Source organism: Ipomoea triloba, chromosome 12 (genome assembly GCF_003576645.1).
Source record: "Ipomoea triloba cultivar NCNSP0323 chromosome 12, ASM357664v1".
NCBI classification, from domain to species: domain Eukaryota; kingdom Viridiplantae; phylum Streptophyta; class Magnoliopsida; order Solanales; family Convolvulaceae; genus Ipomoea; species Ipomoea triloba.
The window spans coordinates 27,836,785-27,864,569 of record NC_044927.1 but is presented as its reverse complement, the minus strand read 5'-3'; the positions used below and the strand labels follow the sequence as shown (position 1 = coordinate 27,864,569).

At 36.1% G+C, this 27,785-nt stretch overlaps 5 protein-coding genes across 13 annotated transcripts; 3 read left to right on the top strand and 2 right to left on the bottom strand.

Annotated features, from left to right (window-relative positions):
• Nucleotides 1-339: 339 nt before the first annotated feature.
• Nucleotides 340-10,378, bottom strand: LOC115998991. 6 transcript variants are annotated; one of them, XM_031238685.1, is made up of 22 exons: nucleotides 10,084-10,378; nucleotides 9,771-9,912; nucleotides 8,944-9,006; nucleotides 8,280-8,599; nucleotides 8,029-8,125; nucleotides 7,881-7,958; nucleotides 7,740-7,799; nucleotides 7,499-7,603; nucleotides 7,161-7,271; nucleotides 6,073-6,114; nucleotides 5,887-5,979; nucleotides 5,616-5,800; nucleotides 4,313-4,599; nucleotides 4,108-4,229; nucleotides 3,913-3,955; nucleotides 3,703-3,794; nucleotides 3,427-3,475; nucleotides 3,024-3,094; nucleotides 2,809-2,928; nucleotides 2,295-2,395; nucleotides 1,036-1,081; nucleotides 340-725 (listed from the first exon to the last, which is right to left on the bottom strand). In XM_031238685.1, the coding sequence occupies exons 2-22, from the start codon at nucleotides 9,897-9,899 to the stop codon at nucleotides 678-680; spliced, it is 2,262 nt and encodes a 753-aa protein (XP_031094545.1). In that variant the 5' UTR covers nucleotides 9,900-9,912; nucleotides 10,084-10,378; the 3' UTR covers nucleotides 340-677. The 6 variants fall into 6 exon arrangements, with proteins under 6 accessions (XP_031094545.1, XP_031094546.1, XP_031094547.1 ...); XM_031238686.1 differs by having other exon boundaries at nucleotides 9,771-9,915; nucleotides 10,170-10,378; XM_031238687.1 differs by having other exon boundaries at nucleotides 10,170-10,378.
• Nucleotides 10,379-12,622: 2,244 nt separating this feature from the next.
• Nucleotides 12,623-15,108, top strand: LOC115998057 (probable folate-biopterin transporter 7). Its single transcript, XM_031237517.1, has 2 exons — nucleotides 12,623-13,121; nucleotides 13,869-15,108. Exons 1-2 carry the CDS (start codon nucleotides 12,806-12,808, stop codon nucleotides 14,915-14,917), a joined length of 1,365 nt encoding a protein of 454 aa, XP_031093377.1. The 5' UTR covers nucleotides 12,623-12,805; the 3' UTR covers nucleotides 14,918-15,108.
• A 767-nt stretch (nucleotides 15,109-15,875) lies between these two features.
• LOC115998821 lies at nucleotides 15,876-23,101 on the top strand. Of its 3 annotated transcripts, none has more exons than XM_031238480.1 (10): nucleotides 15,876-16,013; nucleotides 17,533-17,935; nucleotides 18,232-18,317; nucleotides 18,409-18,890; nucleotides 19,034-19,474; nucleotides 19,610-20,378; nucleotides 20,477-20,707; nucleotides 20,792-20,916; nucleotides 21,427-21,662; nucleotides 22,001-23,101. In XM_031238480.1, the coding sequence occupies exons 2-10, from the start codon at nucleotides 17,561-17,563 to the stop codon at nucleotides 22,844-22,846; spliced, it is 3,591 nt and encodes a 1,196-aa protein (XP_031094340.1). In that variant the 5' UTR covers nucleotides 15,876-16,013; nucleotides 17,533-17,560; the 3' UTR covers nucleotides 22,847-23,101. The 3 variants fall into 3 exon arrangements, with proteins under 3 accessions (XP_031094340.1, XP_031094341.1, XP_031094342.1); XM_031238481.1 differs by lacking the exon at nucleotides 15,876-16,013 and adding an exon at nucleotides 16,074-16,093; XM_031238482.1 differs by lacking the exon at nucleotides 15,876-16,013 and adding an exon at nucleotides 16,157-16,580.
• Nucleotides 23,102-23,518: 417 nt separating this feature from the next.
• On the top strand, nucleotides 23,519-25,635 carry LOC115999750. Of its 2 annotated transcripts, XM_031239649.1 has the most exons (6): nucleotides 23,684-23,810; nucleotides 23,901-23,928; nucleotides 24,117-24,249; nucleotides 24,584-24,677; nucleotides 25,206-25,286; nucleotides 25,383-25,635. In XM_031239649.1, exons 2-6 carry the CDS (start codon nucleotides 23,916-23,918, stop codon nucleotides 25,518-25,520), a joined length of 459 nt encoding a protein of 152 aa, XP_031095509.1. In that variant the 5' UTR covers nucleotides 23,684-23,810; nucleotides 23,901-23,915; the 3' UTR covers nucleotides 25,521-25,635. The 2 variants fall into 2 exon arrangements, with proteins under 2 accessions (XP_031095508.1, XP_031095509.1); XM_031239648.1 differs by lacking the exons at nucleotides 23,684-23,810; nucleotides 23,901-23,928 and adding an exon at nucleotides 23,519-23,671.
• Nucleotides 25,636-25,824: 189 nt separating this feature from the next.
• Nucleotides 25,825-26,627, bottom strand: LOC115999749 (putative gamma-glutamylcyclotransferase At3g02910). The gene has a single exon (XM_031239647.1). The coding sequence runs from the start codon at nucleotides 26,497-26,499 to the stop codon at nucleotides 25,954-25,956; it is 546 nt and encodes a 181-aa protein (XP_031095507.1). The 5' UTR covers nucleotides 26,500-26,627; the 3' UTR covers nucleotides 25,825-25,953.
• Between the last annotated feature and the right edge of the window lie 1,158 nt (nucleotides 26,628-27,785).

The window sequence follows — 27,785 nt, the reverse complement described above, 5'->3', positions numbered from 1 at the left end:
TAACATTATTAATTAAATATTTTAATATTATAAATATTTTGTATAGAGCATGTAAATTATTTTATTTTTACTTTTTTTAAATTGAAATTCAAAACAAATAAATTAAGACTATTTAGCCATTAATTATAAAAAAATTCAATTTATTCAACAATAATACTATTTGGCCATTAATTTTTTTAGAATAATTTTTACAATTACAAAATAGATTTACGTTTTAAGTATTATGCATTATATAGTTTTTGTTTTTCTTTATATTCACGGTTCACCTATATTATTTTTCTGGTACAAACGTAAATAAAGTTAGAACATACAAAACAGCCAACAATGGAACATATCAGCTAATCAACTAAACGCCAGGAGACTGCTTTCTTAAGCTTTACTGCTTTTCCTCGACCAAAAAACAAAACCTCCAAGTTTAACCAAACTTAATTCATTTTCGAAAATCTTGAACACAATTCTGTACCAATATACACTAGTAACACTATACATTTTACTCCCCTCTGAATTTTCTTTCTTTTTTTTGGGAGGGGGCGGGCGGATGCGTAGAGCAAAATGGCATCACCTTGTCAATAAGACACTAACATATGCTGATTGATTCCTCTAAGAATGCTGTTGGTAACTACAAGCCCGCATTCAATACGCACTACACACATTTCTGTGGTTGGAAAGAATCGTCCTCACTTAAAGAACAAGCCCCGTTTCCTACTTTTCTTCTTCTCACCAGCCTGAAAAAATCAAGTGCCACCACCACATTAAGATCAAAAGAAAGTTATAAAGTTGTAGATAAAGGAGGGTTTTGGCACAATATAGTTGGGGTTTAGGACTAAAATTGACCAAATAATTAAACTTCCACATGATAAAACAGTCAAGATCATCCTTTCTATTGTTGTACTCCCCACTTAAGCTGATTTATAGCTTAAACAATTTTGGAAACCAAATAGAAGGCACAGCAGTTGGCAAACTATAAAATAAAATAAAAGATGCACTTCACTTTGAGCATCATATTAATAAACAGTACAAATTTGAAAATTATACCTTGACAATGAACAATCTCATAGTGAGAACAATTGTATCCCTGGAACTGCATAAGTTAAGCGGTAGAAAACATTAAATAATAAAACTAACAAACTATATTTAAGAAGATGGAAAAAGAAGAAGAAGAAGCAACTGAACAGTTCAGAGACAAGAAAATTGAGTTAAATAAACTAGTCCAAGTTGACAAGTTTATAACATGGATGGAATGGCTTAATGAGGAAGAAAGGATAATGAGGAAAACAAAGAGATGAAATTGCAAATTTAAATCAACAAAATTGCTGGGTCAGGAAATATTATGTTTGGATTATAAAATTCTTAAACAATACACCATGGTTCAGGTATACCAACAATATTTTTCTACATCCATAAGTTTGTTATTTAAAATATTCCATCAACCTATCTCACCATGATAAATTAGAGAAGTATTACAAATATCACCAAAATCTTTGTGCCCAAATAATCTATTTATTGATTTTAAGTTTTATGCATTAACAATTTAACATATTTACTCATCAAAACCTGTGTTAGTCTTGGCCATTATACTGCTAACAACTTTTCTTTTATGATATGATTTGACTGCTTTCCAGACATTACGCAACAATGCAACATTTTGAGGTAACTCGTAGGATTACAGAAAAGGGGAACACAAAAAAATCTTACTTTTCCTTTAAATGGCAAAATGAAATAATCAAACTAAAAAATTAAGTTAACCAAATTAAAGGTTTAATATTCAATATACTATCCATATAGTTGTCCTACTTTGAGTAGGCTCCAAGGTTAACAAAGATTGTAATGACTAAGTACGTGAAAATATAAAATAAAAGTTTATTTTCTCCCTACATTGGAAGTTTAAAAGTGCCACAATGCTCTGATAGTAATGAAAAACATAAAGAAAACTGAATACAAAAACTTGGACAGCATTTGCCAATTGACCAAGACGAAGGGATAATACAGTTGATAAAAAGGGAGTATAAGTTTTGCCAACAAGCAGTTTCAAAATTCAAAGCCACATTAACCAAAGCAAGGCACGGCCCTTTAAAGGAAGAAATTATCCCCTAACAGGACAACAAGATGGAAGCAATTTTTCCTTCACTCAACAGCATAATCACCTAAAGGGCCATGCTTATTCTTGTGTATAAGGGTTAAGGCATTATCCACTGGGATTATCATTTCAGAAATGAAGAATCCCATTAGCCATTTCTAAATAGAAAAGGAAATTTTCCATACACAACAAACAAACTAAACAAACATGACTTTACCAGCTAATATCAGACAGATCATTCCCTGCCCTGAGACGACGCTCGTCTCCCAAACTATCAGTTATTACAAATTCTGTAGGACTTCCGTATGGAATAGAAACCTGCCAGAGAAATTTAATTTAAAATAATTTATATATAAAAAAAAAAGGAAAAGAAAAGTAAGGAATGGATAGAAGACCAATATTAAATTAAAGATAATTATAATTAAGGATGAGGAAAAATATTATTAAGGACTGGTATGCACTACTAAAAAAGAAAGGCGCAGTGTCATTCTTCAAGACACAGTAATCACTTTACAAGAATATTAACAAAATGATTCTTTAAATAGAACAATGGACAAAATCACCTAGTCAATCACTTCACCTAGTGGCAAGTCAATGGTGAACCACCGGCATTAAAAGAAAGTACGAAACTATATAATGTAAGGCCTGTGTGGTATGTGTGCTTCATTTCTGTTAGTCTTGTGTTTTCCATGTTCATGCTGAAAGAATAATTAGATTGCAATAGAACATACATTTATAGATTGTGAAAATTTCTCAGTTACTGCAACAGCATTAGGACCACTACACTTGATGCTAAAACCATCCCTCTTTATGGACAAGGTGGCTGGCTCCCATATATCAAGATATCCTGTCTGTAGAATGAGAAAATTAAGGATAAGAGAGTGCCAATGAGCAGGAAATCTTTAATAAGTGAAACCTGTGAAGAATCATAGTAACAGATTCCTACCCATAGGAACACTTTATATGAAGCATGACCACTAGAAAGTGTTCTCTGTATGCACTTGTGCATTTCTGGAACTGCACCCAAAAAAAAAAACCCACTGTAAATCATAGGTCTGAAAAATAGCCACAAAGTATAAAGAAAACTAATGTGAAAGAAGGGACAAATTAGGTCAAAGAACTAGGGTTCCTAAATACATGTTGATGACAGTTCTAGAGAAAAATGTCGTTGTCTATTGAACAAATGAATGGTGATCTACCTACTCATAGTAAAGAGTGATTAATGAATGATGTGAATAAACACCCAATTCCCACTTTAGCTTTGAAGATTGTTTATTTATAATCTATTCTACATGATAACAAAATTCAAACTACAGTTGCATATTGAATAAGGATCCAATGGCAATTACCACAAGTAATCTTCCTATGGTCATTAGCAAAGACCTTCACCAATTCACCCTGGAAAAGAAGAGTAATGAAGCCATGTTAGTAACTTTCAAGAAGGCTTCAGTTTTGAAAGTACTGCTCTTGTTTCTTTTCTTCTGGAAAAAGAAAAGTGGAAGGATACTTCACTAAAAGATGCAAACAATAATCTCACAAATTTAAATATGGTAATTTAAATACACACCACATTTATCTTTTACAACAACAGCCAGAAGAACAGAAAAAAGAAGACTGAAAATTACCTTGCGCTTCCTATTATCCAGTGGCTGAACTTCAATGGCAAGATATGTATCAACATCATCAGCAGTAACAAGATACGTGGGTTGCTTTGCACCTGCACCAATGTCATATGACTCCAGGTGTTCAAATTTATTTATTTATATGTGTGTGTGTGTGTGTGTGTACACGCATATGTGATTAGATGAAGAGATAGAGATTTGTAAGAGTAATACCAACAATATAGTTAAAAGATCCATCTTCCATATGTCGTACCCACTGTAAGCTCAAAAATGAGACAAGAAACATGAGAATGAATTCTGAATATATCAGTAACAGCATGAAGCATTCTAAGGTAACAAAAGTAAAACAGACATCAACAATCAAAAAGAAACAACAGAGCAGAATTCAAGCCCTGAGGTAAGCCACACCTCAAAATTGCAACTGGTTGTGCCATTAATTGAGTACCCAGAAGCCTTAAGTTCCTGTCCGGGAAATGCTTCACCTGAAATTTGAAGACCCTCAACCGCAGGTAAAGGTTCATCATCTGCAACTTAGCATTGCCTCGAGATTAGTGCACATCAAGCAGCAAGATCCTAAATACACACAGTAACATAAAACACAAAGAATTTTCACCTTCTGAGAAAGAGGATGCAGGTTCCTCCATAACAGGGGGTAAATATGGGGAGTGAGGGTTCAGATCCTCAAGGGGATTTGTATAAGGAGAGCTTTTAGAGTGCCAACTGGCTGAAGGCTCTCTACCATTTTGGTGTCTCTCCATATCATAATCATCCATCTCATTATTGCTGATATGATCGCTAAATGTTACTTGTTTATTTGGTATTTCTTCGCTTCTTGATTTGGAAAGAGAATCATCCTGGCTTACTGCAAGCTGAGCAGATAAATCTTGTGATATGGTATTCCTACAAAACAACATATATTCAGCACAAATTAATCAAACTTGAGGAGCGGAACCATGAAAGAGAAAATCAATCATATATTGAAAACCTGCATATTATATTATCATGCAGGCCATCAAGGAAGTAAAGACGAGAAAAAGGAATCAGGTATATCCTCTATTTAGTTTAGTATAAGCTTAGAGGTGCAGAACAAGATAAGTTAAATTAAGGGGTCTAAACAAACCAGAATGCCAAACAAATGATGACACAACTACAAAAGAAAAGAAGAGAGAGAGAGAGAGAGAGAGAAGAGGAAAAGAACAAACAGCCATAGCAAGAAAACATTTTGTCCTACTTCAATCCACTAAATATTTACACGACTGCACAACATTTTCTTTAAATATGTTTGACAATAACCATACTTGTGATATTCAGTGCCGAGTTTGACCTTTCCAACCACATTTCACAATCTTATTATGGTGACTGCAAAATCTATAAAACTAACTTCTTCTGGAAACAAGATCAAGTTGAAAATCAGCTTATTGTCAAGCAGAAACTCCAGTTTGTCTGGACTGAAATCATGACACAATCTTATCTTCTCCTGACACCAATCTATTTTATGTGAACTATGGGGAAAAAATAGACTAAGGCAATAGACTTTAAGCTAAAGCTGATTAAATTTCATGGTTATGAATCATGAGACTGTAATGCGGCCTATCCAGGGTACCAATGATGTTATTTCTAGCAAGGAACAATCTAACATAAATGCATTCTCCATTATATATATATATATATCTTATGTTATCATATTACAAGAAGAAAATATAAAAAGAAGTTATCACTGCACATAAACAATGATTGACCATCATTTCCAGTAAAAGATATTTAAGTCCTTCATCCATGAAAGCCAGAATGGCAAGGTATTATTGTCACACATGGCAACTGAGAAAATTCAATTGAAAACAGAACCCACCAACAAAAGCAGATGGTTTGAATTGTAATTCAGTTCACAGTAGCAGTCTCCATTTGAACAGGCTCACCTGCTTGCAAGAGGTGAATATCTCCCCAACTCATCACCCATCATATTTTTTGTTAAATCACCAGCACTATCAACCTGGGGATGTCCCAATGAATCCCAATCTCTACTTGTCTGTGGGTCTGAAAGAATAGGTGCCTTTTCATTAGTGTATCCTTGTTGTGGTACCAGTTCAAGTCCATCTCTTATCTGGCCAGGGATAGGTAAATCTGTTTAGTATACCTACATCTAAACATGAATCTAAGAATTTTGACATAAGTGTATGTCAGATATACCACACTAAAATCAGAAGGTGACTGAGCAAAATTCGAGGAATTAACATCAGAGGGCCAAGGGGTCATTTGGTACTGAGACTCCTTCAGCTTTGCCTATATGAATCCAACAACTAAAAATTAGATATCGTCAACAAGAACCAGTGCATTAGAAATAAGTAATATCCCTAGTTAGAGTTGATGACATACCTCAGTAACTAAAAGCTTCTCCTGCAGATGTCTAAAAAGAATCTGCAGCAACATTTTGTTTATATAAGGGGGAAAAGGTTATTAGTGGAAAATCAAATGCCACAAACATTGACCAAAAAGATCTTCAAGCTAGTACATGTTAACAAAATCCAACCTATCACTGACTGAAATTTGATACCATCCTATTTCAAATTTTCAATCATAGTTCAAAAGATAGGTGGTTCATGTGGACCACGGACCTCCTCCCCCTATCATGCTACTCATCAACATAGCATGTACATTGTTAAATGTAGAAAGGTAGACTGACGCAGTATGTATTTCATATATTGCTGTACAGGAAAGCCCTATATATATACACAAGCTAATTAAGTGCTAACCACAGAATTTGAAAAGAAGAAACACTAGGATAGCAGAGAAACTCTAACTATCTCTAACTACCCCTTATTTCTCTAACATACATCATGCCGTCACAACAAAAATATGATGCCATATTTAGCAAAGGAATGGAAAGTCAAGATAGCAGAATTCTTTCTTCCTTAGCTCCCTCCTCTGCTAAGAAAGAGTTTTACAATCAAGATATTACATCTTTCAAATTTAAAACTCTGCAGTTTCTTAAACCTTAAAAGAAGGTTCAGTTTTAGCCTTTTCTTTTGCATGATTAAATTAAATATTATGCAGCAACAGAACTTTACATAGAGAGTATTTCTCACATCAGACTTTAGTACAACTCATAAACAGTCTCAACTTTTCAAACAAAACTTTACTTGCAAAAGAGGCACCAAGATGGTGAATACAAGCTATATAGAGTAAATTATGCATGGAGCTTAAAAAACTCCATGAGATATTGTAAGCCAACACTAGACTACTTTAGACCAAATAAACAAAGATTTCTTGAAATTGGATGCTGTCCATGCACATAGCAATAGAATCATCCCCATACCTGTGGGTATACCCCAAACTAGAAATAGTGTCAGTGCCATATATGATCTACGGCAGCAAGAAAGTAACAAAATGTACAAAGAAAAAGACCATCAAATTACACTGACCAAGATTCATTTTCCATGCATAGAGAATAATATTGTGCTGACCTTTACATTACTGACAATTGACTGAGCATCAGGTACAGGTGGCTGAAGGTAATATTCTGCAAGGAGTGGTAATAAAGATGATATAAATGTTGATCTCTCTTGCTGTGCATCCTGAGAAAATCATAACACAAACCATAAAATATGTTAGTCAAATTACAGAAAATCAAGAAGTTAAAATTTGAGAAAAACTTTATAATTACAATACTCATTTTATCAAAATTACAAAAATATGCTAGTGCCTTTAAAATAAATAGAGGATAAAATTATTCCACCACAAATCTTTGGTAAGGGGTGGGAGATGTGCATGGAGAATTGAAGTTTACAGGACATGAAAATACCTGCAATAAATATGTAAGGTGTATATTCTCTTCAATTATGTCTTGTCTATAAGATATTGCTTTAGATGCAGCATCTACCAAATCCTGTTGCTGCTGATCAAAGGCCTATACCGAGAATTTGTAGCAAATAATCGTTCAGTTTAGATTAAAACAAATATAAACAGACATAGGGCGTACCTGATAAAAAGATTGAGATATATGAAGTAGTACTTAACAAAAGAACTAGAGACATTCATCATACCATGCGCATATAAGCAATGCGCTTGTCCAGCACATACTTCTCATTGCTTATTTGTTCTTCCTGCCCAAAATAAATAAATAATTTATGTCAAAGCAATACTTAAAATAATCATGGTGAACATTAGAAGCATAGAGTCCTTACTTTGATTGAATATTCTTCAAGATGTTTCCTCAATTGGGAAATCTCTTGTTCATGAGCCTGGATCTTCAAAACAAGATCCTATAAAGATATATTGAAAAATGAGCCAGGTAAGAGGATTATAAACATTTGGACCATAAACAAGAGATACCTGCTTTGTGCTGTTAGAATCATTCACTTCAGCCATTGGCATAAAGCCCTGTCCAGATAAGTTAAGCTGCCTGTCTTGCTCTCCTGCTATTTGATACCTACCTAAGCCAGTTCAATTGTCAGTTTCTGCTTGTATAAAAAACAAAATTTTCAATATAAAAGTCAAGTAAACAAATAAGTCAATACAAGAAATTCAGATAAGATGCCCTCGCTCCCAAAGATAGCCCAATGCCTTCAATGATTATCAGATACCTGCTAGGAGAAAATGGTGATGTTGAACGTGATGAGAAATGAGATAAGCCAGAAACATCAGAAGTTGTTTGAACCCCAGTAAAAGTCACTCTTTCTGTACTATTGACTTTGCCATAATCGGAGCTGCTCTCTGCACGTTGTATAGTGGAGTTTGTATAATTGTGAACAACATTATTAGGTAAACCAGGGCCTATACTGCTATTCGTCCTTCTAGGACCATCAGTCCGATCTCCAGAATGCAAACTTGATTCAAAAGCTCCAGGATGACCATCCCACTGTTCCACAGAATGAAAATTCCCAATTGTCGGTTCACCTGATTTCTGTCAAGGAAGTAAATTAACCATAGTCTGTTGAAAGTGATATACCATGCATACAAAAATAAGTTGAAAAATGTCAACAACGCAAAAGCAAGTACTCAATAATCAAAAACCTTAGTATATACAACAGCACAATTTCAATCTTCAAAAAATGCAGTCACAAGGTTGGACCATAAGTAAAATTTAGTAACAGAACACCAAGGCATATAGATCCCAATTAGAAGTTAACTAGAATACACATCTTTAAAACTTCTACTAGATACTAGAAATTGCATATTCAATTAGCAACTGACAGCCATGAGAGAGGAATCATATGTAATTTTCAGAATGTGTCACCATGTACTTACATATTTTTCAAGTGCTTGAATCTTTTCTTGCAGTTCAGATCTCAACCAATTATTCTCCTCCACCTAAACAGCAATGGAAGATAAAAATCAACAGCATACATGTAGGAAAAACTATGAGCTCCAGAAGCAAAACAAGGATTATATTTTCCAAACTATTAATGATTTATACCTATAAAAAATATCAGTATACTACACTGTAAATCTTCTTCTGCTAGTCTAATAAATGAGATGCTCATAACTTAGACTCGCCAACACTGTGAGCCCAGTAGCCCACCACTATATTAGATAATAAGAATGTACAAATGTAGATAAGTTCCATCCTCTCCCCTCAAACTCAAACTTAGAAAATTTTGATGAACAGAATTTCCAGGTGCTAGTGCCTTGATTAGAAACTCAGTATGATACTATGAACTTTGGTATTCAATCATCGTTAGATGCAAAGGTTAGTACCCTAAGCATACTAGCATGTTTGGCATGACTGGAAATCCAGTTGCTAAAAAATTAACTTGCAAGCTTTTTTGCTTGTTGATGATTCAGATACATGTGTATCCGGACTTAAATACCAGGATTTTCGGAAAGTTGCGAGGTCAATTCATGACATCAGGGGAATTTCTAGTTTTACCATCAGATATCCAGTTCATGAAATTCACAATTTACCATGCTTGTCTGCAATTAATAGTTTCAGACTGATAGTTCACTTTCTAGTTCTACCATTAATTCCTCTGAGCTCAACTTCACTAGTAATTAACCATACATGAATTCATTTATAAACAACTATAAGAAAGGATGGGTTTAAATAAAATTTTTCAAAAATAAAAATAAAATACCTGTTGTTTAATGGTGGCTTCAGCTGCTTCAACAGCTTTCATGACCTGGAACAGCCCATCACCATTGGGGGAATCTCGTAAAGCCAAGCCCGAAAATTTACTCTCTAAATTTCCTCCTCCATTTTCCATCTCTTCCCACTTCCTTCTTCAAATTTCCATTTTCAATGGTGATGATTCGGAGAAGGGAAACAATTAGCTCCATCAATATATGCGATTAAGATAATTAAATACATGGAAAAACCCTAGAGAAAAATTTTTATTTACAAAATCCAGAAAACAATCTTTAAACGTAGATACATGCTCGCCTACGTACGGGGAAATTGAAATTGAAGCAGACCGCAGACGCCGTTATCTTAGAAGATATGCATACATACATACAGAGGAAACGAAGAAGAATACCAACGCAGAGATGAGGTTTAAGTCGGGTCAGGATCAGGGTCCAGAACGCCGAACGCGGGTTTTTCTCTCTCTCTCTATATATATCTGTCTGTATTTCGTGCTCCCTTGTCGTCTTCTTCCCTTGGTTCCTTTGTAACCTTGCTGGAATGAAATACACTTAGTCGGAAGATCCGCATGGTGCACCACTGTTAAAGTCAAATCCCGTAAATAAAATACGATCTTAATTATATCCAAATTCGATCATTTCCTTTTAAGATTTGGAGCATGGTACGATTTTAACTGCTTTTTTTCCCACTCCCTTTTTTTTTAACTTGGTAAGCAGAATATAGAATACAGTTGTCGTTCTGCTTTTGCATGGCGTCTTTTCCGATTTTATTTGACAATTGTGATTAACCGTCCAAGTTTTTTATTTTATGATGAAATTGACTCTTTAACTTTATTCAGAAATGTAATTAGACCATTAAACTTTAAAAAAGTATAATTAAACACTCAATATGTTAAAATGAGTCAATTAAGACTAATTTACTGATAACCAACAAGTTAGTGATAAAATTATCGATGTTGACCACAATTGACTGCCACTAATCACTATTCACCACCATTAAACATCCAAAAAAAAAAAAAAAAACAATATCGAATAAGACAACCAGTTGCCTTCTCCATTGGAGAGGACGACCAGAGGTTGCCATCTCCAACGGAGAAGGCGATTGTTGGTCGTCTTCTCCGGCCACCTGATTTTTCTTTTTATGGTCGCCGAAGTTTTTATTTCCCGGAATCTTAAATGACCAGTTATTTCAGGTGAATAATCGGCTACTGGGTTTAGACGTTTCAAAATGACAAGTTAGTGTTAAATTACATTTTTTAAGTTCTGATATGGGTTATTTCCTACTCTTCGGACAATTTCTCGATCTATTTAAATTGACTGGTCTTTTATCCTTCCCGGTCCATTCGGTCAAGCCGAGAGCAAGCATGGAGCCAGTCAAGGACCCAGCCTCAAAGCTCGGGATGAGCAAGCCTATCATGTCCTTGGACATCTTTCTCAAAGTCCAAGCTCCTCTGGCCTCACGACATTTGGCTTCCGAATACAAGATCCACCTTTGGGCCCGTGCATGCCTGTCACGCGGCCGTCATGCCGTTAACCCGGCTACTGTCCAGAGGCAGCCTATATATACCGCATTTAATGTTGTGAGGATGACCTTTTTGGATGTTTTCTATATAATAGTCAAGGAGCTCGGGAACTTCTAACCCACTATCACGTTGACCAGGCTCCTGTACGGTATAGTGACTTTGTACCTGAACCCTTCATTAGTAAAGAGTATTTTTTACCGTGTTCGCTTATTTACTCTCAAGTTCAATGACCTAATTGCACTTTTTGAGTAAAGTTGAATGGTCCTTTTGACTCTTTTCCTTTTTCTTTTATCAATCTGTTGATACGAATATTTTGTGTAATTTTTTTATTTTTTTTTTTGGGTCCACTAACGGGGAGAATTTTGTGCAATGGTTGTGATGGTTTTATCATGACCGGATCCACCATAAATTAGGTATAATAATATAAAACATGGGTAGGAAAATAAAACTTTTATTACGAGGAGCGTGAAACCCAATAAATACAAAGTCAAAAAAACGACCAAAAGGAATAAATGAAATATAACGGAATATGTTACCAACTGGACTCAAATCCTGGTATGTCAGCATGAAGAAGAAAACCAAACCACTTAACCATAAGAGTATCTGTGTCTATGAGCTGTGTCTTATACGAACAACCCTCCCCCCCCCTCCCCCCTTTTATACTACCAATAACTGAACACGGACCACCCACATATAAGCTATCCACGGCTTGTCAGTTCCAAACACACGCATCCCACGTTGTCCCTTACTGTCAACCACTTCAACTACCTCCCCCAATTTTCATGTGTCAAGTTCGGTTAACAAAGATTGACTAAAAGTATTTACAATTTAAATTTTCATAATATTAGAATTAGTATGTAAAATTTATATACTTATAAATTACATTAAAAGTACTATTAAAAAATTTAAAAATTGTAAAAAAAATGATATTAAAAAAAGTAAATACAAAATAGTTGGTTTGACAAATAAATAGCAAATAGAATATATAAAATGACACAGAGAAAATAGATAAAAGCAAAAAAAAAAACACACACACACTCCATAGCATACCGCATTACTGTATTACCACCGAGGCACTGACACTAGTTGTAATGACACATATACTTTCAAATTATACCTCTCACATTTACTCTATGATAAGAATTGAGAGTTTTTATTTTTTTATTTTTAATACAGTTGAAAGTTTATGTAGTATTTTTAATATTTAAGTGAAAAAAAAAAAGATGAGAAGTTGCTAAAGGCGTATAAATAACAAATACTCCGGGGAAAAAAAGTAGAGTATACTAAATACGGAATAATTTTGCCGGGAAAAAAAGGGTGACACTTGTAAAGACGCGAGAAGCCGAAAACAGCTCCCAAAGTTATAAAGCGCCACGTTACTGGGATCCAGAAGCTCTCGATTCTCGAATATAGCAAATGCCTTGATCTTCGTCGGCATCCGGAAACAGCCGTTTTCTCTGCCGCGATTTTAATCGGAGATCGGAGCTGGAAGTATTGGTCATTGCTTAATGGTACTTGCTATGGCGTCCTCTAGAATTGCCAGGGGCAGCGCGGGAAGGAGTGAAGGCGAGGGAGGTGGGAGGGGTAGCGAGAGGACGAGGAAGGTGTTACTAGGGATAGGGTTCTGGGTGCAGGGGTTTAGGTGTTTCCCATGGATGGGGGTCAACTTCTTCCTCAAGGACAGTCTCGGGGTCGACTCTTCCACGCTTCAAATCCTCCAGAACTCTGCTAATTTCCCCATGGTAGCCAAGCCCTTCTACGGCATCATTTCCGATTCTTTCTACGTCTCTGGCCAACACCGGGTCCCTTACATTGCCCTTGGAGGTACTTTGAATTTTGAACAAGTCTTGGCTTTATCTGCTTTCTAACTCGTTTTTATACTCTGGAACTCTCAATGTTAGAAACTTGCTTTCAATTCTCCGTGAATTAGTAACTCAAAGCTTGATTACGGCAATTTATATCGTGAACCACTGGTCCAATATACAAAATTTGACCTCATAAAATACGAAATTCATGTTTATAATGCAGAGAATAAATGTTCATAATACATACATAAACACTGTATAATAAACATTAAATACTTAACATAATACATAGAATTAATGTTCATAATGCACAGAATTCATATTCATAATGCACAAAATTCATGTTCATTATATCGTGTTTATGTGCATGTGAACGTTAACTCTGGGCATTATGAACATGAATTTTGTACCTTATGAAGTTAAATTATGTGTATTGGATCAGGTCCACAATTTAATGATTGGCTTGATTACGGTAATCATTTTGCCTGAATTGTATGTTACTTGATGATTAATGTATAGAGTAGTTGACTGCTTTCTTGGATGTACATTGTAGATAGGAGGCGATGGGGAAGCTTTTTATAATATCTGCCTTTCCTCAAGCTTCCTGTCACTGAGTAAATGCCTGTGGTAATGGGATTGGGAGGCACTGATGCTGCACCTTGACATAAGATAGCTTCTAACAACTAACTTCTGGTGCAGGTTTGTTGAAGTTTTCAGCAATAAATTCTATGCCCATTTTCACTCACCAGTGATTGTTTTCTTTCAGCATTTTTGCAAGCAGTGTCATGGCTGGTTCTTGCACTATTTTCCCCTTCAAGTATCTCGTTTTTTGCTATCACTGTATGTCTACTCATTGGAAACTTGGGTGCTTCAATTGCTGAGGTTGCCAATGATGCCATTGTTGCGGAGATAGGAAAGCAATCCAGTTCTTCATCCAAAAATGCGCAATCTCACCCTTCAGGCGAGCTTCAGTCTTTTGTTTGGATGACCTCTTCCCTCGGTGGAGTTCTTGGGAACATACTAGTTGGTATTGCCATGAACAGATTTTCCCCACAAGCTATGTTCCTTGTGTTTGGCATTATCCTCTCTCTCCAGTATCTAATAACAGTTTTCATCAAAGAGAGCTCTCTGGGCCTCCCAAAAGCTCCACCAAATCTAAGGATCAGAAAGCAACTCTCTGAACTCCTTGTTGTATTGCAGAAACCAGAGATTTCTTACTCAATACTTTGGTTTGCAGCATCTTACGCTGTTATTCCAGCCCTAACGGGGACCATGTTCTATTACCAAACACAATATTTGAGGATTGAATCATCAGTATTGGGTATTTCAAAAGTGTTTGGACAGGTAGCGATGCTGTTATGGGGAGTAGTCTATAACAGTCACCTCAAGTCTATTTCACCAAGGAAATTAATATCTGCAATTCAGGCCTCTATGGCTGTATTCATGGTATCAGATGTGTTGTTTGTGAAAGGGGTGTACAGGATGATGGGTATTCCAGACTCCTTATATGTTGTGGTTTTCTCGGGCTTTCTAGAGGTGTTATACTTCTTCAAGATTCTGCCTTTTAGCGTTTTAATGGCTCAGCTTTGCCCGCCCGGTTGTGAAGGATCTATAATGGCGTTTCTTATGTCCGCCATAGCTCTTGCCTTCATAGTTAGCGGGTACATTGGCGTTGCCTTATCATCGTTTCTCATGGTGATGGGAAACGACTTCTCAGGCTTGCCATATGCCCTTATGATACAGGCAGCTTCAACACTTGTACCACTATGTTGGTCATCATGTATACCAGATGGTTTCAAACACAAAATGAACTGAGCTGCAGAAATTGGCAGGAGGGAGCCAATTTAATCTCAGCATATGAAAACTTTCTTTTAGCAGGGATTCCATGTAAATGATTCACAAATTTATACACACTACTTCCATATGTGTTTCTCTTTGCCCGTTTGTAAATTTGTAGTCAAGTTCTTTGGTCATAGCTATTGACTTCTTCTCATGCTTCTCTGATAGTCTGTTCTGTTTTACTTAATCTGTTCCATTTTACCCATCCAACAACTTTTTCTTTTTTACATTTTTTAAAATTTAGTTTTTTTAATAATATATTTAATGTAATTTTTAAATATATAAATTTTATATACTAATATCCAACTTAACATTAAAAATTGAATTAAAAATAATTTCAATTAAATTTTGCTAATCGAATTAAACACATAATCAAGTCTTGTTAATAAACATTATGAAAATTTGAAAAAAATTATTATCACTATAGACATCGCTAGTCGACTACCCCTTTTAGCTAATTTGGATTGACGCTCGTTAATAAATAAGAAATGTCTCGTTATAAACAACTCAAACTGAATTAGATAGAAAATTGACTCGAAAAATTAAAATTTATAATTACACTTATAAGAATTATCTATTGATCTTTTTGATTTGAGTCAATCACAATGTAAATATTATTATTGATGTTTTATTGTACTAAAATATATATTTACTGCTAAGACATTGTGTTATAGTGACACCCAATTACATTCCGATATAGAAGGGGTGAGTTTGAGCCGATATTAACTCTTTTCGCTTTCTAACAGGGTCAATATTACTCAAAAAATATATATTTACCACAACTTTTTATTTGAATGATTTGTTGGTTTTAATAACACTGTGTCCTTTTCGCATTTCATTTTTTAATTAGGTTAGAAAATGGCAAGCTTTCATTTCAAAAAATAAAAAATAAAAAACCCTAAGAAATTCAAAAGAAAAAAGCTCCGTTATATGTAATGACCACTGAGTATCAGGTAAGAAATTACGAATTGAGAAAAGGATACATAGACATTCATCATAGGAGGACCGAGTACGGGAATCCAGTAGCTGTGTACCTTCTGTCTCGGAGAGTGTCTATGAATATGAAGAAGTGGTATATATGAACAGTTCCCTTTCTTTCTAACATACAAATTCACCGCCGTAGATTTGCAGCAGAACGATTATTTACTTATTGTTTGTTTTCGCTGTCCCGTTGAATTAGTGCTCTGTAGTAATTTCAGATTTATATATTTTTGGTTAGTTTTACTATTTCTACACGCTTTTAATCATCAAATTCAGAATTTCATAGCACGCTTGCATTGAGAAAGAGAGAATCGATTAAACCAGATATGTGTATAGGGGAATATTGAGGCGATGTTTATCCTTCCTAAGGGAGGGGATTGAGGATAATTGATTGCGTCTTTTGCCTTGTCGGGGTGTCTGGGCGGAAGGGGCAAACTCTCCTTGAGCTGTATATTGTGATGTGACTTACACTCTATCCTAACCCAAGGAATGCCTGTTTATATTTCCATATTTATTTGCTCCAATTCCAATTAGGGTTTTTTGGGGGGATTACTTTGTTGCTGCTAGCTCCTGTAAATGCCCTATTGTTTTTGTTTCAAACCATTTTTGATAGTATATTGTGAATCACTGTGAGAAGCAATTATATGGAAACTTAAAGGTATATTGGTCTTGGCCGATTTCCTTTCACATTTGATAGAGGATCATCCTTATTTTCTTTGGAGTTTAGGGCTTTTGGTGTACAATGAAATGACTTGTGATTAATATGGTTTTGATAACTCTAGATCATACTATTCACTAGAGGAAGTTTTGAAATGCATGGAACAGTTGATAAAGGGATCTAAGGCGTTCTGGCTCACATTGTAAAATTACACCCTAACTAGTTAGTTAATTGCTATTGCTTCTCTCATCTGTACTTCTCTCATTTCAGTCTCCATCTGCTTTTTGTAAAGAATATCGATTCTGTGATTGGTTAGTTGCTTGGTCTGACTGTTGCATAAATTTGGGGTCTTTTTCTGATTTACTATGTACATAAAAGTTGGGCTCTGTAGAGGTGTAGTTTGAAAAAGAAAGAGGAAGTTTATTGGTTCATGTTAGTTCTTTTAGCTTATAATTTATGAATTATGACATTACCCGGTGTGTTGTTGGGGTTCTAACCCTAGCCAATCAAAGCCATCTGTCATTCCCATTGAATATGTTACTCTAACTTGCACTTATAGCTATTTTAGTCTTTGTTTAATGCTGTTATTGGATAGTTATTGGCTTGGGCTTGAGTAAAATGGGGAACTAGCTTATATGTAAATTGTTTTGACTTTTGATCATCTAATATAATATTTGTCCATGTGAAAATTGTTTTTGACAGGAGCTAGTTTTTCTAGTAACATTAATGTCATTATTATTATTATTATTATTATTATTATTATTATTATTATTATTATTATTATTAATTGTTGAACAAATATGCGATGATTGGCTTCCCATTATCCCGCCTTTGTCTCTAAAGTGTGCTATGTGGTTGAGGGTTCAGTAAAGTCAATTAAGGAATCTAAGAACTTTGATAGAAGATTAGTCTCTGCAGTGGGTGCCTAACTTGTGTTCTGTCGCCCTTGCAGATCGTGCTAGCATATTTACTGGTCTACTATGGAGTCAAAAGTTGATGAATCATTAGAGGAAACACATGTTGCAAATGGTTCAAGTTTATCTGTGAATGATGTCTCTTTTGCTAGCAAAAGTAGGAAGAATCCAATCATGGAGAATACTGAAACAGCTAATTTAATCAGCATGAATTCAAGTTATGCTTCTCTATCTGAAAATTCGGATCATAAGCCGAGCACAAGGAGCCCTGATGTACCTGGTACATCAGATGTTTTTATGGTTCCAAAGATGGAAGGCCCCAAAGCTTCAGAAGACCCTGATGATAGTATGTCAGGCATTGTTACAGGTGGTGAAACCAGAAATGATCTTCAAACCCTTGCTATGGAAGGGAGTGATGACTCTGATGATGAAGAGCATGATGTATGTGGGATATTTTAGCTATTGTTTCATCACCTTTTAAATCTTTCTCTTTGAGCCTGATTTATTGATGAGGAGTTCAGTTTGACATCAATTGGCCTGGATGTCATCAAATTACCTTAATGGCTAAACCTGTTCTAGAGCCCCGATAGCACACTGATCAAAGTACTCAAAGCAATTTTACTTATTTTTTGCCATTGACATCCTGAGAGATTATTCCATTTTGACATGTCCCACATTTTCTACTATAATTATATTCTACTGTTCTCTAAGCATTAAATTCTTTCTCTTGAAAATAGGTAAAAGTTTGTGATATTTGTGGGGATGCTGGTCGGGAGGATTTACTTGCCATATGTTGTAAGTGTACTGATGGAGCTGAACATACGTAAGCGTTGAAGTTGTTTTTTTGTCCATCAATTCTCTGCTATTCATGTAGTGCCATTTTTGACAATTTTTTTTTTTTGTTCCTGTTATAGTTATTGCATGCGAGAAATGCTTGAGAAAGTCCCAGAGGGTGATTGGCTTTGTGAAGAATGCAAGTATGAGCAGGACATGGAAACTCAAAAGCAAAATAAAACTGGCAAGGTTAATGGAATTAATAAAACTTATCCTTCTGGACAACAAACAGCCATTATTAATTCTGATCACCCTGGTAAGGCAGAACCAAAGTGTTCTGATTTTAATGGAGAAGCAGGTACTAAAGAATATTCTTATCTGAAATCCTCTGGCAAGAGACGTATGGATAATGCTGAAATTTCTTCTCCACCAAAAAGACAAGCTCTCGAATCTCTTTCAGGGTCACCAAAGTCACAAAGCCCCAACAAGGTTTCTTCACTTTCTCATGAAAGCTCATTTAAGAACTCAGAGAAGGGGAAAGTGAAAGTACATCCATTGTCTACTGGTGCAATACTGACTAATGACACTTCAGCTTCAGACCCCCGGCTAAAAACTTCTCAAGGTAGTAATGTTGTTCTGTAATTATACATGTTTATGTGTATTATGTGCTAATTGAGTGTCATCAATTCCAATTTACTTTAAGCTCTAAAATTTTCCATTCTTTGGTGGCTTTTGGAGAGCAATTAAGTAGAAACCTCTCTGCAGGTACTTTTTCAAAGTCCAATTCATTCAACTCCTTTATTAGCAATCCAAAAGTCAAACTTGTGGATGAAGCTTTTCCTTCGAAGCGGAAATTGATTAGAGAAACTATTTCTACTACTTCAAAAGAGGGGCCCATCAGAGCAATGGGGAAATCGATGTCTTTTAAACCCACCAGCTCAAACCGTTTCAGTTGCGCTGAATCAGTAGGCAAGATGTCATCACCTAGGTTTTCTCATGATCAGGATATGAAAGCGAAAAAACTTACAAAAGAACAAAGTTTATTTGAAAGGAAGAATTCTCTAAGATCAGAAAGTATGGCTGGTTCTACCATTTCATCCAAATTTGATAAAAAATCAACATCCCACTGTGACATCATGAGCAACAATAGAGACTATAAGGCTATCAACCCTGATGGCAAACCAATGACTATGTCAAAATCTTCAGGTGCTGTTCCATATATGGGTGCTGAACTATCAATATATTTATGTCTTATTTTAATCATAATGTGGTAACTTCTATATGTTTCTTGCTTATTTAATGATTTCTTTCATGCATTGATGGTTTTCTCATCCATATCAGAAGAAGTTAAGAAACAGGTGTTGCATTTTGATGGAGATTCACCTGCCAAGGGAGTTAGCAATTGTGAAGAAAAGCCTAATCAGGCTAATCCAAAGGAAGACTCCTCCTCAGGTTCGTGTGTTACTGAGAAACCGCCATGTGTTGCTAATCAAGTTCTACTAGATGGATTATTGCAGCCCAAGGAATACTCTGAGGAGAAAACAAGGGAGAGTTCTGGCAGTCACTCAAATCAGAACATAACTGCCAATGAAAAGACTACTTGCCAGAAATGTAAAGGAAGTGACCATTTGGCACAATTTTGCAAAGTTGATAAACCTGTGATAGATGCACCTGTTGTAAAAAATTCAAGAGAGGCCACAAATAGCACTGATGATTTGAAAGCTGCAATTGAGGCTGCAATGCTTAGGAAACCTGGAATTTGCCGGAAGAGTAGAGTTCCTGACCAATCTGAAAACTTTTCTGCAGTGAATGTGAACAATGGAACTAGTTCTCAGGATCAGTTAACCAGTGCACACAGCAAGAGAAATATTAACTGTGCTATGAAGGTGCATGAGAGGCTTGCAATATCACGGACCTCTACTGTCTGCTATTCTAATAATGCAAAGCAGTTGGGGGTGCTTCCTGCTGAAGGTCCAAGAAGAACAGGAGATGCAGGCACCATTGTTGTTACTAATGAAAATTCTTCCATACTTCATGCCCAACAACATTTTCCAGTTGCAATGTCAATACTTCTGAAAGCAGTCATTCCAGAGCATCAGTACATATGGCGGTATGAACTTTAACCTTTTCACTTGCTGCTATTGAATTTCAATGGGGAGCTACTGCATACTGAAAGATGCATACCTTATGTATGATTTTCTTGTGCAGAGGAGATTTTGAGGTTCACAAGAGTGGGAAGACGCTTGATCTATGTGATGGGATTCAAGCTCATTTGTCAACTTGTGCATCTCCTAGAGTTTTCGATGCAGCTAAAAAATTTCCTTGCAAGGTCTTGCTAAATGAAGTGTCTCGTTTGAGTACATGGCCAATGCAGTTCCGGGAGTTTGGCGTTAGAGAAGATAATATAGCCCTCTTCTTTTTTGCAAAGGACCTAGGGAGGTAGTTCTCCTGATCTTCACATGAAACTAAATTTTAAATAGTATTTGTTTCTTCCATCTTGAATTGTTTATTGCTATGGTGCAGCTATGAGAAGAGCTACAAAGCACTGCTCAGGAATTTGATGAAGCATGACCTAGCTCTTCAAGGGAGCTTTGGAGGCATTGAGCTGTTGATATTCCCATCTAACCAGCTTCCTGAAAATTTCCAACGTAGGGATAATAAACATGCTTTTTGCTATTGCATAAGTCAAATTATTTGTCTTTGTTGTCATTCTTGTTTCATGATCTCTCTGGCCAGTTAAGGAAATATATTATTCTTTTGTGGATTGATTCACTATGAAGAACATGATCCTACTGATCGCTTGCTTTGCTGCATAATAGGGAGGATTATTCATTTTACATACTTTGATCCTTTCTCAATTTTAACTATGAACAAATGGATAGATTTTGTTGCTAGCTGAGGCTGCATGCATTTTATTTTTTTGTGTGTACTTTTCACTTTCTGTCTAGTATGGGTAGAAAATTATCAACTGGTATTCTTAAATGAATTGTGCATGTTTCCATCCCTTGGGTGGTTTTCCTATTTTATTATCATTTTAAATTGTTGTATTTATTAACCTTAACCCTTAAGCATTTGACTTCTCTTCTTTACCTTATGGTTTTGAGCACTTAATCTTAGATTATTTCCTCGGTTCTTATTTGCTTATCTGGTATATGCAGGGTGGAATATGATGTTTTTCTTATGGGGTATGTTCAGAGGGAAGAAGGCAAGTTGTTCACAACGTGTTCCTGGTGTTGAGAAGCCACTGACTCAAGACATTCTCAGGGCAGTTGCACCTTCACCTGAAAACATGTGTTCCGCAGGGCCTATGGAGAATTCTGTATGCAGTACTCCTGCTTCAGATACTGAAATCCCTGCTTCAAAAGTATCGAAATCTGCATCTTCACATAAAGTGGTATATTAATTCTGCAGCACCCAAGTATCTCCCCATTGAGTTAGATTTGTGTATGCACATACATGTTTTAGAAGGTGGTTAGTATAATTCAATTAATATAAGTATTTTTTGGTGGGTGGGTTAGGGATCACACTATGCTCTGGGGTTCCGGATGCTAACCTAAAAATTTTACTTATGCACGTCTGCTAGGAGAAAGCCATTGTTAGTAAACTGAGTAACTGACAGAGAGAACCAATCCCAGTTAACTTTGGTACTCTCTTGCTGTCTGAAATGGCGTTTTCTTGGTAGAACTATTGGATGCTGATGAGTGATGACTTTGTGTTAATGTGTTCTTGTAGGTTGAATGCATTGCTTCTGACTGCAAATCAGAGATGGAATGCACTTCTGTTCAAAATGCTGAAGGAGATAGTAATCCTAATACTTGTGACCAGATGTCAGTTCCTTCAGCTTCTCAAGCTGATAGACATAATACACTGCACGACATAGCTTCTGTAGGAAGTTCATCAAAGGAATCTAGTAATAACAATGATGCGACTCCTAGTGGTGTATCTTTGGACTATAGATCTAACGATGAAAGCGCCCCTTTGGTGAGAGACAACATGAATGAGGACCCTACCAAGAATGTGCTCGGTAGCTCTGGTGTAAACCACAATAAACGATCACATTCCGCATCCTCTGAAACAGATCAAGCAATCCCAAGTTCTGGTCATACTAACAATTTTGTTGAGGAAGTACATCGCAACAAAAAATGGAAGCCCACTTCTAGTGGATCTTATGGAGGCAATGACGAAACTAGTACCTTGGAAGGCTTGGGGAATGCTGAGAAGTTTCTCTTCCCGGTTGATCCACAACCTATTGGTAGCTCCATACAATGGAAAGTGCACGATCCTTTGCAGGATAATCAATTCCATAACAAGGTCCCAAACCTCAACCTTGCTTTAGGGGATGAAACAAAACCAGAGATCCCGCCCTTCTTAGTTGGGAAAGAAGAGAAAAAAACAATGGAGGACTATACTTCTGACAGTGCAGCAGCTAAAGCCAATGTGGAGGATGGTTCTGCTTCTCTTTCCCTCTCGCTTTCGTTTCCTTTTCCAGATAAAGTGGTGCAGAGTAGTTCTGTTTCAAAGACCGAGCTGTCACCTCTATTCCATTTTGGAGGCCTCGGGGAGAAGCCGGACCAATAACAGGCCATGTATCTTACCAGTTAGAACATGTTCACAAGTTTACATGATCTACATTATAATTTTTAGTCGGTAGGAGGTTCTGTTCTTGCACATAATTTTAGTGTAAGAAGTAGTGAAGTCTCTTGTATACAGGAAAGGATATTAGCCGTTATGATACATGATACCTTAGAATGATTTCAATAATTTCGACCTTTGGTTAGAGTTAGGAGGAGTTAGCTATTCCAGATTTGCTGCCTATCTTTTGTTTGGTTATCACCCTCGTTCCTGGATTAAGCATATACCTTTGTACTTTTAATATTCCGATTTTCACGTTAAGCGGGAGAAAAAAAATAGTAATGCTTTCAATCATAATTCATAAGATAAATAACATTGAATTGTTGACATGTTGAAACGAGAGGCATGTCAAAATCATACTTTTTGGCATGTCAAAATCATACTTTTTTTTTTTTTAACACTATTGACTATTACAATATAGTATAAGTTCGTAATTACTTTTTCGATCTTTTGAAGCACAAAAAGTTATAAGCATGCTCGATTTTATGACCAGACATGCTCGATTTCATGAACTTTCATATGGAAGAATTATTTCGTATGACTAGACTCGTCACAAGTTCCTTTGCCATGTTCAAAATAAGATAGTATTGCATTCTTGCCTTGTTCATTTTTGGTGGATATTATGGAAAGAAATGTTTATCATCTAAAAGCTAAAAAGATGGTTACCACTAGTATTGAGCGCTTAATCAATCCATCCCGTCCGTCCATCAATTGAACTGTAGTAACTGTTAGCTCTCATGGCGACGGGCTTAGCTCCTTCTTCCGTCTCAGGTAACTGCAAGTGTTTCCGATTCAGATGTAGCTGTATCTATAATTTCAATATTAGTATGCTTTTCTGCATCCTTTTGTAATTGAGCTTTGCCTTCCGTTCCGGCCTGCTTGCGATTTTTTGGAGCGAATTCCATCTCAGGTTGCGCTTGGCTCTATCTATCACTGTTCACTTCGCCGTACTTCATTTCTACACCTTTTTTGAAACTTTTTGGAATTGTGCTTGTGGTAGGTGATTAGGTTTCGTATGGACTGGAGATGTAAGTATGTAACCTCCTTGGACGAAGAAGTTCATCATCATCATCATATTGTTTGATTCAAATACGATTTTTATTTATGTGTGAATCTCTGATTGTGAAATAGATTCTAGTTAACGGTTATCTTCATCCTCAAACTTTATGCTTTATATGCTTTACATGTTGAGTAATAACTTCTCATCTTGATATAGGTACAGCTCATTTTAAGACACATGAAGTTAGGTCTGTGAAGTCCTCTTCATTTGTCAAGACATCAGTGACAATTCGGAGGAAGTTGAACCATCAAAAAACCAGTAGCAACTTCGCTATTCGGGCAGAGTACAAGTATGTAATTCTTGTCTTTTCAATTCATTACAAAGCGCTCTTAGAGTTTAAAAGAAACATCTCCATATAGATTGAAGAGTATTGAAACATGGAGGGGCTTATATTGCTTCCTATCAGTTTTATCTGAGATCTCTCTTCTTCGAATGCTATGCTGCCCGTGAAAGAGGTCTATATGGGTTTTAAAGTTATTGTGTAAAATCTTTATTTGTTCAGTTTCAATTGTTTGCTAAAGGAAAACTTATTAACAGCCTATTCACTTTTGTGTAAAACAAGCATAAATAAAATACTTAATTGACAGATGTGAATTGGGTGCTGTTTCCTCTTTTCCATTCAGGGATCAGAGACGTGCTGGTGGCAGTGAATTCATTGCTGGATTCCTTCTGGGAGGTGCAATATTTGGAACGCTTGGATATGTTTTTGCCCCACAGGTGATTGATTATATGCCATCAGTTCCACTAACACTTTGTCCTATTTTGCAATTATATTTTGTTTGTTTCAACAATCTGCTTGACAGTTGATGCTTTATGTTCGGTAGGTCAATAGGTCCAAAATCTGCCTGTCGTTATATTATCATATGACATATTGTTAGCCGAATCCTGAGTTTTTGTATTGACTACTCTCTTTAAGGCATTATGGATGTCAATTATGCATACGAAAGCAATATGAAAGAAAGATATCTACCTGCAAAGGTAAGAAAGCAGGGACTGAAAGTGGTCATACTGTCAACTATGTATAATAATATCACTCATGTTGAAATTCATATCTTTAGGAAACATAATGTTATGTTTGGAATGTTACAAATGAATTGCCAACTTGGCAAACACTTGTGTAATCCACAATCTACTTATTTGCTGCTCAAAACCTCTTCTGGCCTGGCTTGCTGCTGTGGAGTCATTTTGGAGTTTGTATAGCACTGAAGTTTTCTGCCAACTATTTTCTGTGCCATCTGTTACTAGATAAGAAGATCACTGCTAAATGAAGATGAATCTGGTTTCCGAAGGGCCAAACGACCAATATACTATGATGAAGGTTTAGAGGTGATTATAATCTCCAGTCCACACTATACACTTTGTGCATATATATACTTGGTCTTTTCTGTTTCATGCCATATCCTACTTGTTTCACGCATGCAGAAAACCAGGCAGACCTTAAGTGAAAAGATAGGCCAACTGAATTCTGCAATTGACAATGTCTCTTCCCGGTTGAGAGGTAAGGACAATATGCCTCAAGTTCCCATGGAGAGTACTGACCCCGAAGAAGCCACCATGTAAGATCTACTTAGTTTTGTTTCTGTACAAATGGTAATAGAATCCAGGAAAAAACAAAATTTTTGCAGACTTTTGAATGAAACTTATTGCATCAACACAGCATAGTATATTAGTATTTAATTGGTCTGTTTCTGCCTTCAGCCTTCTCAAAGCTTGAATGATGGTTCATTTGAGATTATAATTGTTAAGCATATATATAATATTTAAACATAAATGAGTATCAACCATCAGCCAGCTTAAACTTTTAGTTGAGATGGAACAATCAATTAATTTGTGGATTGCTTAGAGACATATATAGATAGACATATAGTGTTGAAAAACCCAGAGGTCAGATTGAATTTGAGATGTGTAGGTGGAACCGAAAAACAACAACTATGCAACAATAATGATGGGAATAATGAGTTCATCATCAAGTTAACAAAACATGAAGAGATGTTTAATGATTAGAAATTGCTTCACTGGGGTTATGGCGGATGAAGAGGCTAATCTGATCTAGGAAAGAGAGATGCTGAGGTCTATCTTTGCGTCTGATGTAGCCACTGGACTCGATCTCACCGTAGCAGCTGTAGCCCTTCTCGCCGCTCCTCTTCCACAGCTCCGCCGCGTAGCTTCGGTGAGCATAGTACGCCTCCACTTCCATCGGCTCCTCCCCGTCCCCTTGCCGGAGGAGCGTGATGGGGAGCCTCTCGTAGTGGCCGCGCGTGGTGCCCTCCAGCTCGTCCATCCGGGCTAGGGCTCTGGCCGAGACGGCGTAGACCTCGCCCCAGACGCGGTCGCCGGAGCCGGGGAGGTTGAGGAGAAACGGGACTCTGTAGGGCCCGCAGACGAGCGGGAGCTTCTCCGCGGTTTGGTAGTCGCCGAGATAAGCAGCGTCGCCGGAGTCAATGAGGTCTCGCAGGAGGCCGTGATTGGAGAATCCCCGCTTCAACGTTCCGTATGTGAATATCAGCGTCGCCAGGTCGCCTGTCGCCGCCGGGCCCATACCTGAAATATGCAACACGGAGAGGCGAAGAATAAATGGGAGAAATTTAAGAGAAGAGGATCAGACGGCAATGCCGGACAAATCTGGATGGAATGTTGTGAGGGAGAGAAAGAGATCCGTACTTAAAACTACTACGGAGTAAAAATATTCGACGTACTACAGATTACAGAATCAGGAAAGAGTCAAACTAGCCTGCATGAACAGTGTAACCGGTTGCAAGAGTTAAGTTTGTCATAAAAAATCAGTAATTGAATCTCACTAATAATAGTATGTGAGTAACCTCTTAGAATAAAAAACTTCTTTTACTTATAAATTGTGAGTAAAAATCTAATTTATATTTATCAGTTAAGTCATTATAATTAATCCCTCCCCAAATGAGATATTTTTTTATTTTTATTTTGAAAGAAAGAGCCAAACTCTAGATGCTTACGGAAGCGTGGGGGACTCTTTTTTTTTTCTGGCTTATTGGCACAGACTGCAATACCCCTCAATGATTTGTCGTTATTTATTTATTATTATTCCACGAGAAGAATATTAAATTTGAAAAATTATGTGTAAGTTTAACGAGTAAAACCCTGTTTTGATTTATCAAAGAAAAAGGAATGAAGCACAAAAATTTTAAATTTTGTATAATACCAATAGAATCTCGTTTAATAATATTCTACATAATTTATCAAGCACAATGAGTATTTGCATCTACAAATGTCAACTTTAACACTATAAAATAGTGAAAGTAAAGTATTATTTTAAATTAAAATAAATTAAAAAGACGTGCCACCTACCACGGGTAGGTATGAAAAGAAAATAGTATTTTACGTTTATAATTATAATTCCTTTTTGGAAATAAAAAACGATTGGTTTTGGGGTTTCCTATGTAGTACTCTGTATTATTAAAAGCATTTCTATGTTTGACATAATTTCCACATTTTTTAGCAAATATTCCCTCCGTCCCATTTTATATGTCTGGGGACTGGTTCGACGATTAAAGTTATTTTTAATTCAATTTTTTATAATATTTGTTTTAATATTAAATACACAACAAATTAAATTTAAAATAAGTAAAAAATACTAAAGAAAATAAATAAATAAGAAAGAGTTGGTTTGACCAATTAATAGTAAATATGACTGATAAAATTGGACAGAAGGAGTTATGACGAGTGAAAAAATAATAATGAGTCACTCAAGTATAAGTTACTCTGTATTAAGTAACTTTGTGAATTCTAATTTTCTTGAATTTCTCTCAGTTGACGAAATCAAAAGTTTTTTAAAATAAAAAAAAATAGCGT